Source organism: Ranitomeya variabilis, chromosome 2 (genome assembly GCF_051348905.1).
Source record: "Ranitomeya variabilis isolate aRanVar5 chromosome 2, aRanVar5.hap1, whole genome shotgun sequence".
Classification (NCBI taxonomy): Eukaryota; Metazoa; Chordata; class Amphibia; order Anura; family Dendrobatidae; genus Ranitomeya; species Ranitomeya variabilis.
The window spans coordinates 41373371-41386652 of NC_135233.1; the positions used below are offsets into that span (position 1 = coordinate 41373371).

General features: G+C 43.9%; 1 protein-coding gene across 2 annotated transcripts in view; it reads left to right on the top strand.

Moving 5' to 3' along the window:
- KCNH1 (potassium voltage-gated channel subfamily H member 1) overlaps nucleotides 1–13282 on the top strand; it is a 335988-nt gene that overhangs the window by 64583 nt on the left and 258123 nt on the right. For both annotated transcript variants that reach the window (XM_077282323.1, XM_077282324.1), the window contains one exon: nucleotides 6175–6567. In XM_077282323.1, the coding sequence (XP_077138438.1) occupies nucleotides 6175–6567 (393 nt within the window). The remainder of the gene's footprint in view (nucleotides 1–6174; nucleotides 6568–13282) is intronic.

Genomic DNA, 13282 nt, shown 5'->3' on the forward strand with positions numbered 1-13282 from the left:
ACTGTAGAGAGAAAAATACCTCCCACCACTTACTATAGAGCTAGAAGCAACCATCCCCACTTACTATAGAGAGATAAAAACCTGCCCTCAATTACTGATGAAAGATAACCACTCACCCCTTTTACTGTTGAGAGATAAAGAACTGTCCTCACTTACTGTAGAAACATAGACTCCCCCATACTGTAGAATGATAAAGACCTACCCCTACTTACTATAGAGCTAGAAACACCCGCCCCTACTTACTGTAGATAAATAAAGGCCTGCCCCCGCTTACTGTAGAAAGATAAAGACTCGCCCCCATTTATTTAAAAAAGATAAAGACCTGTCCCCACTTACTAAAGAGAAATAAAGACCTGCCCCTACTTACTGTAAAAAGATATAAACCTGCCCCAGAGAAATAAAGAGACCGCCCCCATTTACAGTAGAAATATAAACATCCAATTCCTCCTGGAAATGTGTGAATGAACTAACAACTGGTTAGGTTACCATTCACCTTGTCAATAAGACATGTTCCAGTTGTCTCTGGCACTGTCCAATCAGTGCTGATAGTGCAGGGACAAGTCTGCAAGACTAAGTTGTCAATTCTATACATTTCCTAGGGGAATAACAGATTGTCACAATGTGCACTAAAATTATTATTTTACAAAAAAAAGAAGTAATTGCAAACACAGACATCAAACCTCATGAAGCTTTAATGAAAATAAGGCAGTAATTCAGAGGAATGTATATCAGCCTAGATTAATAGAAATGACTATACAAGCGTAAACATTTCAATTTCGTCTGGTATTTTCTGGGGAACGCTCCGCTGGGTGCAGCTCTATGCTCTGGATTTTAATTTAAGGTGATGCACAGCGCATGACTGTCAGGAGGCAGCAATATAGATGTATTGGAAGGCTGCGGTAATGGAGGTGGCCTCCGCGACCCGGGAATCGGAGCGCTCTTCTCCGCACCGTCTTCACTTGTTCTTCTTTGTTTCACTACTTTGTGATTATGGTTCATTTGCATTGTGGACAGTGCGGTCTCCAAACACTTCACTGGGCGACTGCACATACGAGCCGCCTTCCGCAATCAAGATAACCGGAGGATTATTAATGGCCCCTCATCCCAGAGACCGTACCAGTCACTATATAATGAATATGGGGGCAGGGAAATACAGAGGGACGCGCAGGCGAGAGGGTGGAGAGGGTTGTTAGTACATGAGATATTTCAGCCCCCGTGATTAATCACTAGCCTGGAGTTGTGGCAGTGATATACAGTATACAGGGTGATACAGCAATATACAAATGCGCCCCAACAATAAAAACCCTACAAAACAATGCAAGGCTGGAGGCTTACCCTGCGGAGTTAGGGACCCCATTGGAGCAAATTACCAAAATTATCACCGACAACCCACGTTCTCCCCGTGTTTGCGTGGGTTTCCTCCCAGAATCCAAAGACATACTGATAGGGAATCTAGATTGTGAGCCCCAATGGGATAAAGTGTCTGTCTGTAAAGTGCTATGGAATGTGATGGTGCTATATAAGCAAAGCAAAATAATAACAAACCTAAAAGTCACTAACACTTAATAAACTATACAAGCGTAATTAATTGTATTTGCATATTAGGGGACAGCAAATGGAAAGAGCGTCTCTATCTGGAGGACAAAGAACATCCATGCTTTATACTGACAGCCTATTTCATTCAATGGGAACTGTGTAATGCTTCATTTCACCTCTGGAGGCGCTGCAGGGGACTTGAACACTTGTTGCAAAGTTTCTTTGCTGGATCACTGAAGATCTCAGCAAAGGGGCAATCTGCAATCAGCACATAATCTTTTAGGATCCCTTCTAGCACAAAAGGACATACAGCAGACAACCCCTTTAATAGAATTTGCTTAGAAAAAGGTGTGAGGGAGAGATTTTTATAATGCACGTCTATTATATATTACATCTATTTGTATTATGGTGACACTAGAACTCGCATTTTATCCAGATATAACTCATTACGTCCTCCAAAGAGTTAATGACCCCCTTGCCCTATAGATTGCCCCATTATATAGATTAATGAGATATTGACGAGATGTTTATTCCCTGAAGCCCATCATTGTTGTACGTGAGCTTTTATAGATCATTATTGAGCCCTCCTAGCCGGGGTCGTTAGTGTGAGATGTGATCGAATGCATGGAGTATGTCATATATCCTATACAGGGGACGTATAATGCTCCTTAGAGATGAGATGAATCAGTGATCTCATATTAGATCAATCAAACGAGCAGAATAAGAACATGTTCAATAGATGAATCATTAATGGGATTTACCGCCAGATATAGAGAATGAACTATAGAATAAATTGCCTTTTATCAAATGGGAATTACGCTATAAACATTAGGGGGAAGTCGGGGTTTTCAGGTATTTTCTCCTCCTGGGAAATCCCAATACGTCATTCTGCGCTAAGAACGTTGTCTTTGACTTACTGTATGTGTAAGGTGATGTAGGGTGAGCTCACACAAAGGCGAGTCGACATTCGTTTTTTTTGTTTTTTTTTTGTCTCGTCTTTCTTTATAGGTTTGCACCAAGTTTTATCTCTAACCTCCTCTTTCGGCCTCTCGCAGCATACTAACACTCCAACGCATGAAGATGGAAACTCTCTCGACTTGGTCTTCTCCCGGCTTTGCTCAGTGGATGATTTCACAAACTCCCCTCTCCCGCTCTCTGACCACAACCTTCTTTCATTCTCTATCAAGAACTGCCATCTCGCTCAGGTCACCCCCACTTTCCAGACTTATTGAAACATACAGGCCATTAACACCCAGAAACATATGAAGAACTTGCAGTCCTCATTGGCCCCAATCTTCTCCCTCTCATGTCCTGATTCTGCACTGAAGCCTTACAATGAAACCCTGCAAAGTGCCCTGGATGAAATTGCACCTCCTCTACATAGAACAACTCAGCACAGATGGCGACAACCGTGGCACACGCTGCAAACACGTTTCCTGCAGCGGTGCTCCAGGTGCGCTGAACGTCTGTGGAGAAAATCTAATCTACCCGAAGATTTCATCCATTATAAGTTTATGCTTAAACCATACAACACTGCCCTTCACCTCTCCAAACAAACCTATTTCAACACCCTCATCACCTCACTGTCCAACAACCCTAAACGTCCCTTTGACACTTTTCATTACCTACTCAACCCAAGAGTGCGGGCCCCAACCATGGATCTCCATACTGATGGTCTGGCCAATTATTTGAAAGAAAAAATTGACCATATCCGACAGGAAATTATCTCCCAATCCCCTCATACCATGCACTGTCCTCCCTCCCCCACTGTATCTAGCTCACTCTCTGACTTTGAACCAGTCACAGAAGAAGAAGTAATCAGGCTCCTTGCATCTTCTCGCCCGACCACTTTCAGTGACCCCATTCCGTCACATCTCCTCCATTCCCTTTTGCCTGCTGTCACCTCTCACCTAACAAAAATATTCAACCTCCGTCTCTCTTCTGGTATCATTCCCTCCTCATTTAAGCATGCCATCATACATCCATTACTTAAAAAACCATCCCTCGACTAAAACAGTGCCGCTAACTATAGACCTGTCTCTAAGCTTCCCTTCATCTCCCTTCATCTCTAAATTCCTCGAACGCCTGGTCCTCTCCCGTTTTATCCACCATGTCTCAGATAACTCTCTTCTTGACCCTCTTCAATCTGGTTTCCACTCTTTACACTCTACTGAAACTGCCCTCACTAAAGTCTCTAATGATCTACTAACCGCTAAATCTAATGGTCACTGCTCCCTGCTAATTCTCTTGGATCTCTTCGACACTGTGGATCAGGTACGGACTGGGGATGAAATTCAGCCCTGGCATCTATATTCACACAGGCCCATGGTGTCCCCGTCCCCAATAACCACATGGGATATTTATACTAATATTACCCTGGATGGAGGAAAGGATGATTTACTGCAAGACCAATATTTATAATGATACCCATGGCCTTCTGAGGTAAGTGATGGAGTGACCAGCTTTGTGCTCTGTCACAACTGTTAACAGTATGGGTATCTTGAGAACATTGATTCTGTTAACAACGTAGCACACAAGGCAGCCCACAACCAGACCGGCCCTTCTGGCATTTGCCAGAATTGCCAAATGGCCAGTCCGGCCCTGCTGTGGATCATCAGCTCCTCCTCACTATGCTCCGCTCCATCGGCCTCAAGGACACCGTTCTCTCTTGGTTCTCCTCCTATCTCTCTGACTGATCCTTCACTGTATGTTTTGCTGGTTCCTCCTCCTCTCACCTTCCCCTTACTGTACGGGTTCCTCCAGGATCAATCCTAGGCCCCCTCCCCTTCTCTTGTATACTGCCTCTATTGGACAAACAACCAGTAGATTAGGTTTCCAGTACCATCTCTATTCTGATGACAACCAATTATACACCTCTTCTCCTGATATCACGCCTCTAATTTTAGAAAACACCAGTGATTGTCTTACCACTGTCTCTAACATCTCTATCTGAAACTGAACCTGTCAAAAACTGAAATCCTCGTGTTCTCTCCCTCTACTAACCTACCTTTGCCTGACATTGCCATCTCTGTGTGCGGTTCCATCATTACTCCAAAGCAACATGCCCGTTGCCTTGGGGTCATACTTGATTCCGAGCTTTCATTCACCCCCCACATCCGATCACTGGCTCGCTCTTCTTATCTGCATCTCAAAAACATTTCTAGAGTTCGCCCTTTTCTTACTTTCGACTCTGCAAAAACTCTTACTGTTTCACTTATTCATTCCCGTCTGGACTATTGTAATTCTCTACTAATCGGCCTCCCTCTTACCAAACTCTCCCCGCTCCAATCTGTCCTGAATGCTGCAGCCAGGATCATATTCCTCACCAACCGTTACACCGATGCCTCTACCTTGTGCCAGTCATTACACTGGCTACCCATCCACTCCAGAATCCAGTACAAAACTACTACCCTCATCCACAAAGCACTCCATGGCTCAACACCACCCTACATCTCCTCCCTGGCCTCAGCCTACCACCCTACTCATGCTCTCCGTTCTGCTAATGACCTGAGGTTAGCATCCTCAATAATCAGAACCTCCCACTCCCGTCTCCAAGACTTTACACGTGCTGCGCCAATTCTTTGGAATGCACTACCCAGGTTAATACGATTAATCCCCAATCCCCACAGTTTTAAGCGTGCCCTAAAAACGCATTTGTTCAGACTGGTCTACAGCCTCAACGCATTAACCTAACGATCCCTGTGTGGCCCATTCAAAAAACTTAAACCATAATCAGGTTCCTCGTATCATGTTCTCATACGCTTTATGCATTTAATAGCCTCAGTGTCTGTACTGTTATATATTTAGGCTGTTTAACTGGTTCATGCAGCTTTACATGAACACCTGATCCTTACACTATGGCTGGTCCGAACAACGAAAGCAATTGTTACCATCCACCTCTCGTGTCTCCCCTTTTCCTCATAGGCTGTAAGCTTGCGAACAGGGCCCTCATTCATCTTGGTATGTGTTTTGATCTGTGTTTATTGTTAAGCTGTAATGTCTATTGTCTGTACAAGTCCCCTCTATAATGTAAAGTGCTGCGGAATATGTTGGCGCTATATAAATAAAAATTATTATTATTATAAGTTCATCAAAATGGCGCTAGATTTTTATGAAATTAGCACAAATTCAAAGATTCTTTATTTGCCATTTTTTACTGAAATGTTGCACAAAATCTGTCTAGTTTTATTTTTTGCGATACTTTGTAGCTTCTTGAAAGCGTTGTTCTCCATTAGGCTATGTTCTCACGCAGCTTTTTTTCTGCTCTCTTTCTGAAATTTCATAGCAGGGGCTGGTATTGTAAAAAAAAAAAACATGCATGTGAACATAGCTCTAAGGTAGTGGAGCACAATAGAGTAAAAACGTTTGCGCCATTTAAAAAAAGAAGTGTCAAATGATGAATTATCCGAAGCAAGTAACCCATGCCCACATTGTCGAGGAAACCTAAAACGGAATGAGGACTTTAAAAACTAACATACAAATGGCACACAAGCCATAATGAGTTTTGCACAAAAATCAAAATGCCTAAAATCCAATCTTATAAAACTTATTCTCTAAAAAACAGGGGCAAAAAAGAATATGAATCTGGACCATACTGTTTATTGGACTTGCTTTGACTCTGTCCTCCATGTTTTTTAGGTGTTGCAACTTGGCTCTGAAATTCTTCCGCAATACAAACAAGAAGCCCCGAAGACACCTCCTCACATCATTCTACATTACTGTGTTTTCAAAACAACCTGGGATTGGGTCATCCTGATATTAACGTTTTACACCGCCATTCTGGTCCCTTACAACGTGTCCTTCAAAACCAAACAGAACAACGTGGCATGGTTGGTTGTGGACAGCATTGTGGATGTGATATTTTTGGTTGACATCGTTCTTAACTTTCATACCACCTTTGTTGGACCTGCCGGGGAGGTGATTTCTGACCCAAAGTTGATACGTATGAACTACTTGAAGACCTGGTTTGTCATCGATCTCTTGTCCTGTTTGCCGTATGATGTCATCAATGCCTTTGAAAATGTGGATGAGGTCAGTAATATTTTACTTTTTTAACTCTTTTTTTGTTGGGGGGGGGGAGGTTAAGTCAAAGGGCCTTTATAGCTGTGCAAAACAAATGACTTATCCTCAGGATATTCCACTTACATCAGACCGGTGGAGGTCCAACTCTCGGCACTCCTGCAATTAGGTGATCGTAGGGAGCAGCAATCCCTCTTGCACGACAGCCACTTCAGTTGTTTCCTCCCAATCTGATATTGATAGTCTATTATAAGGATTTGAAGTCCTGGAGAACGCAATGGAATCTTTTATTTCAATATTGTTAGATTGTTGGGAGTCTGAATATTAACACCCACTCCCAGCTAACCCAATTAATTTAACGACTATGTGAAAGTAGATGTGGAGTTTTGTGGCATCTCTCTAATATTTAGTTATATACCATATAAGTATTTTTTATTTTTTTATATGTCATGGTAAAAATATGGAGGGTCTCTTTACAGCTCCTCAGTTTCCTAATGCTTTGTAAAAAAATACTTGGACAGCATCAAGTAAGCATCAGCCTCATCCAGGTCTCAGCGTGGATAAAGACGTGAAGTATCTGGAGATCCGTCACCTTTATCCATTAATTCCCCTGCAGACACAACTATAATTTTCCAACAGCCAATTCAGCTAAAGTGCCCAAGATTATTGTGTTCAGCTTCCTCTTTGTAAAATATTTTTCAGGTTACGGACCGAGTGTATCAGTCACAGCTTGATGAACAGATATTTGTCTTTCCTGTGCTCAGAGGTTGTGTCCAGTTTAATGAGATGTTCACGACGCCGGAGCACTGGGATGTTTTCTTGTTGACTGGTTCTGAAAGATGCAACTTTATCCGAATATCTGACTGGTTCCTCACTGTGTATAATGGCTTCAGGGAGGAGGAGAATGGTCAGCAATTAGCTTCTGGTGCACTGATCAGAACGCAAGGAAATAGAGATCGTTTCCTCTAAAGTTCCGAAATAACAGTTGAGTTTTAGGTTCTGTTCGCATTGAATGGTTGCCTTCTGGGGGACATGTACATGTGGAGCATTGCCCGATGTATATCTGCGGCAGAGAGATCTGATGTATTTGGCACTGACTACCAGTGTAAAAAAATGTCTTCCGTACATCTTTCACTTGTAAATGCCTCTGCTTGGAAAAGTGTAGCTGACTGTGCTTTTCTATATAGTGAAGAAAGTATGCCAACATATACCATCCCAAAAGAGGCCAAAGGACTATTTTTGGTCCTCTGTTGGGTGACGACTGGATCCCTATGGCTATGTGAATGCCAGAACGTTTAACACCTAGTTTGCCAAATGTTGGGATGAAACGCAATGTGATCGGAACCTTTCACTCTTCATTAATGTAGAACAAAGCTTTTTGCAACTTTCCAACATACTTTTCTCATCACTCTAAGTCACAGATTGGGAGCATTCTTGTTTTCGTCCAGACTCTGCTTTGAGGGCACCAGCTCTCCTTCAGTAGAACGGTTGTGTATGGAGTACAATTGGCAATACAACATTGCAAAAAAAAACTACGCAAGTTAGCTTTCTACAAAAGTAAAAAAAAAAGCTTTCCTCGAAGTGCCACCTATTGGATACTTAGTGGCCAATTCCAAAAGGTGCCACTTTCTACAAAGGTATTTTCTCTTCTAGACCCCAAAACCCACATAAACCTAATACTTTTCCCAGCTGAGTGTTCGCTACAACTGGGTTCTATCTAGATCAGGGGTTAATTTTATATAATGTATAAGTCCACACAGAGCCCCTATATAATGTATGAGCCCGCTTGCAGCCCCCTCATATTCAGTATGAGCCCCCGAACAGTCCCCTATATACAGTATGAGCCCACACACATCCCCCTATATACAGTATTGACATCTACATAATCTCCCTATTTACAGTATGAGCCCCCACAGCTTCCCTATTTACAGTATGAGCCCACACAGCTTCCCTGTATACAGTATGAGCCTCCACAGCCTCCCCATTTACAGTGAGACCCCACAGCTTCCCTGTATACAGTATGAGCCTCCACAGCCTCCCTATTTACAGTATGAGCCCCACAGCTTCCTTGTATACAGTATGAGCCCCCACAGCCTCCCCATTTACAGTATGAGCCCCCACAGCTTCCCTGTATACAGTATGAGCCCCCACAGCCTCCCTATTTACAGTATGAGCCCACACAGCTTCCCTGTATACAGTATGAGCCCCCACAGCCTCCCCATTTACAGTGAGACCCCACAGCTTCCCTGTATACAGTATGAGCCCCCACAGCCTCCCTATTTACAGTATGAGCCCCACAGCTTTCCTGTATACAGTATGAGCCCCCACAGCCTCCCTATTTACAGTATGAGCCCCACAGCTTCCCTGTATACAGTATGAGCCCCCCACAGCCTCCCCATTTACAGTATGAGCCCCCACAGCTTCCCTGTATACAGTATGAGCCCCCACAGCCTCCCTATTTACAGTATGAGCCCACAGCTTCCCTGTATACAGTATGAGCCCCCACCGCCTCCCTATTTATAGTATGAGCCCCACAGCCTCCCTATTTATAGTATGAGCCCCCAAAGCCCCCCTGATATACAATTTGAGCCCTCACATATAGAAAAAAAAAACATACTCACCTAGCCCCCGTTCTCCCGGAGCTCTGCTTCGGTCTTTCCTGTGTGCACTGAGGCACAAAAAGAAGACGTGATGTAGTGATGTCATTGCATCTGCTGTCTGTCATACTCGCTGATTAGTGGAAGAAGGAGCTGGCGGCTCTCTCCTCCACCATTGCATTCATCGCTATTGCAGATAGGGGTGGACTTGGGATGCTAGGAAGGGGACAGAAGCAGCATGGTGAGACCCGTGGGCCTTTGCTTTCAGCCCTTTGACTTTCCGTGGGCCGCACTTTGCCCAGGTCTGGTCTATACAATAGTTTAGGTGAACAGTCAGAACTCCAGGCTGATACCTCGTGTCAGGACAGGAAAGAGATTTGTGTCCTGGATGGAGAAGTAACGAGCCGCCGTCCATGGTGCTGAAAGCCTCAGTACGCCAAACCAATGCCGACAACTCGCAAACATTTCACCTTGAGCGGGGAGCGTACGACTTCTTCTACATTCTTGCTTATTTTCTCTGTAGGGGGTAGAGAACATTTTCACAGGTACAGCTGACTATAGACTAGCACATTATACCTGTCCGGCTTCTCTGGAGTAAGGGTGGGCGGCTGCGGGTTTTGCGGGATTAGCAGATATTTCTCTTCCAGTTCTGATCTTTATAAATCAGACTTTTACGGCTCCACTAAGACATCTGCAGATTATTTCCTGGCTTCCAAGGAGTCATTTTAGCATTGCCAGCTTTGCAATTGGCGGCGTGTCTGAGGAATCTGGCAGCCTCCTTTTATCCCTTTCCTGATCTCTTTGTGTGACTGATGCCCAGATCTGTGCCATATTCCATACCGTCCCTCTGCGTTCTCTGATCTTACATCGTAGTTAGACTTCTTTTCTTTATCATAACTTCTGTGAGAATTTGCAGGAAACAAGTTGTAGCATGTTCTTCTGGCATGGAGCTGCATGCGGGCACCATATGGATCACACCGAGCACTGCCCCTTGTCACCAAGGACTGAAGTCGCATTTCTGCCCGTATGAAATGTCCGCAGAAAATACTACAATTTGCAAATTATTTGGGTTTTGAGCAAAACTGTTGTGGCTTTTTGAAGCTTTTATGCCACTTCTGTAACGCAAAAGCTTTGCTGAATCGTCCCTCTTGTGTTTGTTTCCTCCTTTATGTCATGTCTTTGATCAATTCTTTGGGGTAATTCTACCCAGAATCCTGCACCCATTAGTAAAGGGAATGGAGGCAATCAGAGTTGGGTCCCCTCTCTTTTTAAAGGGAGTTTGTCACCCCCAAAATGCATTTTAAATGGGCTATACAGTGTTGTAGGGGACTTATCTCCTATAACAACCAGTGGGGTAACTTTTCATATGGGGCAAAGGGACTTTTTTGGGCCCGCTTAGTCTCCGGGGTCCAGGTGCGATTACAACCCTTGAACCCATTATAGCTACCATGGTGTGGCCAAGAGTTTGGTGCACTGCTATTCTTCCTCATTTGCATATTGTGCCCCTCCCAGTGCTTCTGATTGACAGTGCTTCCTGGAGAAAGCACTGTCTGAATGCTGCCGGCGTGTGTGCAGCTGTGTAGAAACGCTGCACTTCTGGATGCAAACTCTTGGCCATGCCAAGGTGCACCGAAGCCTCCTCATTTGCATAGGAGTTAAAAATTATTTTCTCAGGGACTGAAAAAGTAACAGGTACAGTGCTGGTGTGGTTGTATAGCGGCTCAGCCCCCTACAACACTGTATAGCCCATTTACAATGCATTTTAGGGGTGGCAGACTCCCTTTACCCCAATAACTGAGCTCAGTGGCTTAGCCCGAGATGATAGCACAAGCCACTGAGCTCACTGATTGGCTGCAGTGCTGTCAACATGAGATCAGTGGTGCAGATAATAACAAACAATGGAACAGCGACAGAGACTCAGCGCTGGACCTGGGGAGGGTGAGTTTGAAAAAAACAAAAACAAATTGCTGCTGGGGGTCGGTGGTTTTATCCATCTGGAAAATTATTTTATGGGCATGGTAGCAGTTACGTTATAGGGACCTTTAATATGGATGCCCATGTTTACAGACTTCATCAATGATGGAAGATAAGAGGGTTTAGCCTTAAAGGGGTTTTACAATCTCTCACAACCCCTAAAAAAAATTGCAAAAACATATTATGATCATTTGTGTAAAAAAAAAAAAAAAAAAAGTGAATTATCAATACCAACATTTACAGCATGAGACACTTGCTATTATTGCAGTTCTGCAATTTTGGAACTTAAAGGGGTTTTCCACTACTCGGACAACCCCGCCCTAATCAGCATGTTTGTCCCTCTGTAAAATAGCAGCTCTCGCCATCCTGTAGAAGTGTTGGAAGTGAGAGCTGCGGCTGGCCGACCACTTCCTCTATATATCTGATTCGTCTGAAGGAGAAGAGAGTGAAGCCAGCGCTGATTGGCCACAGGGATTGCATGACGTAATAATGTCATGCAATCCCCGGGTGAGCCAGTGCCATCATAAATGGAATGGCGCCGGCACTGGAGGTGAGTATAAGTGTGGCTATTTTACTGGGGGCAAACATGCTGATTGAGACCGGGTTGACCACGTAGTGGGCAACCCCTTTAATTGCTTACTCATCTTCATGCTGAGACTACAATTCCCACAATGCCTGGCTTGCAGTAGCTAACATATAGAAGGCTTCCTTACCAGTGGGTGTACACCGGTGACTGTACATGCACTGTGCATGACTCCTCTTCTAGGACAGGTGCATAACTTGCAGGTCATACACAAGATGTGACATGACCGATGAAGGCCAAGTCTGCAGCGCCACTCGCCTCCTGAGCGGACGTGAGGGGCGCTGTGTAACCCTGGCCTTTAACCTCACTGCTATTTCTTCAACCTAGTATTATGTTATCCAATATCCCGTTTTGTTGGTAATTTCCAGAAGCTCCTTTCAAGGTAAACTTCCAGTGCCATTGTTGAACTACCAGGTGGAACAATGCCTCGGAAATTGGGACTGGAGACAATTTTTAGAGTTTTAGGTGTTAGCATTTTTTTAACCTATTAATAAGATACATTTTCCCTTCTATAATCAAACAGAAACCCCGAAATATGAGTCAAATGACAAGTGACAGTCGCCTTAATGGCTTTTTTCCTTGTAATTTATTCCTCTGCACCTCGTGGTAAGTGTAGGGTTTTCCTTTGGCGCTTCAGTGTGGATATGACCGGGAGTCGTGCAGCCGCAGTAAGCGTCGTGTCACATCTGATAACATGATATTGTGCTGAACATTAAGACGTCAACAACTAGGGGACATTTCTAAGAGATTCCTCCTTTTGTTCCATACACGACCGTCCGTTCCTTGGAGAAGTCGCGCTGCTCATTTCTACTTGATGGGAGCACAGGAGCCATTGTGAGGTGCCTAATAGGCATTTTTGCATGGGTAACATGTAATAGTAGCATAGTTAGCAAGGCCGAAAAAAGACATTTGTCCATCCAGTTCAGCCAATATTCTGTCAGAATAAATCCCCAGATCTACTTCCTTCTAAAGAACCTAATAACTGTAAGATACAATATTGTTACGCTCCAGGAAGACATCCAGGCCTCTCTTGAACCTCTTGACTGAGTTCGCCATCACCACCTCCTCAGGCAAGCAATTCCAGATTCTCACTGCCCTAACAGTAAAGAATCCTCTTCTATGTTGGTGGAAAAACCTTCTCTCCTCCAGACACAGATAATGCCCCCTTGTGACCGTCACCTTCCTTGGTATAAACAGATCCTCAGCGAGATATTTGTATTGTCCCCTTATATACTTATACATGGTTATTAGAACGCCCCTCAGTCATCTTTTTTCTAGACTAAATAATCCTAATTTTGCTAATCTCTCTGGGTATTGTAGTTCCCCCATCCCTTTTATTATTTTTGTTGCCCTCCTTTGTACTCGCTCTAGTTTCATTTTATCCTTCCTGAGCACCGGTGCCCAAAACTGGACACAGTACTCCATGTGCGGTCTAACCAGGGATTTATACAGAGGCAGTATAATGATCTCATCATGTGCATCTAGACCTCTTTTAACACATCTTTGCAGGTTTACCTGTCATGTTATACCTTGCACCATGCTCTTTTTAAATGGTTTGAACCCTTTAATTAGT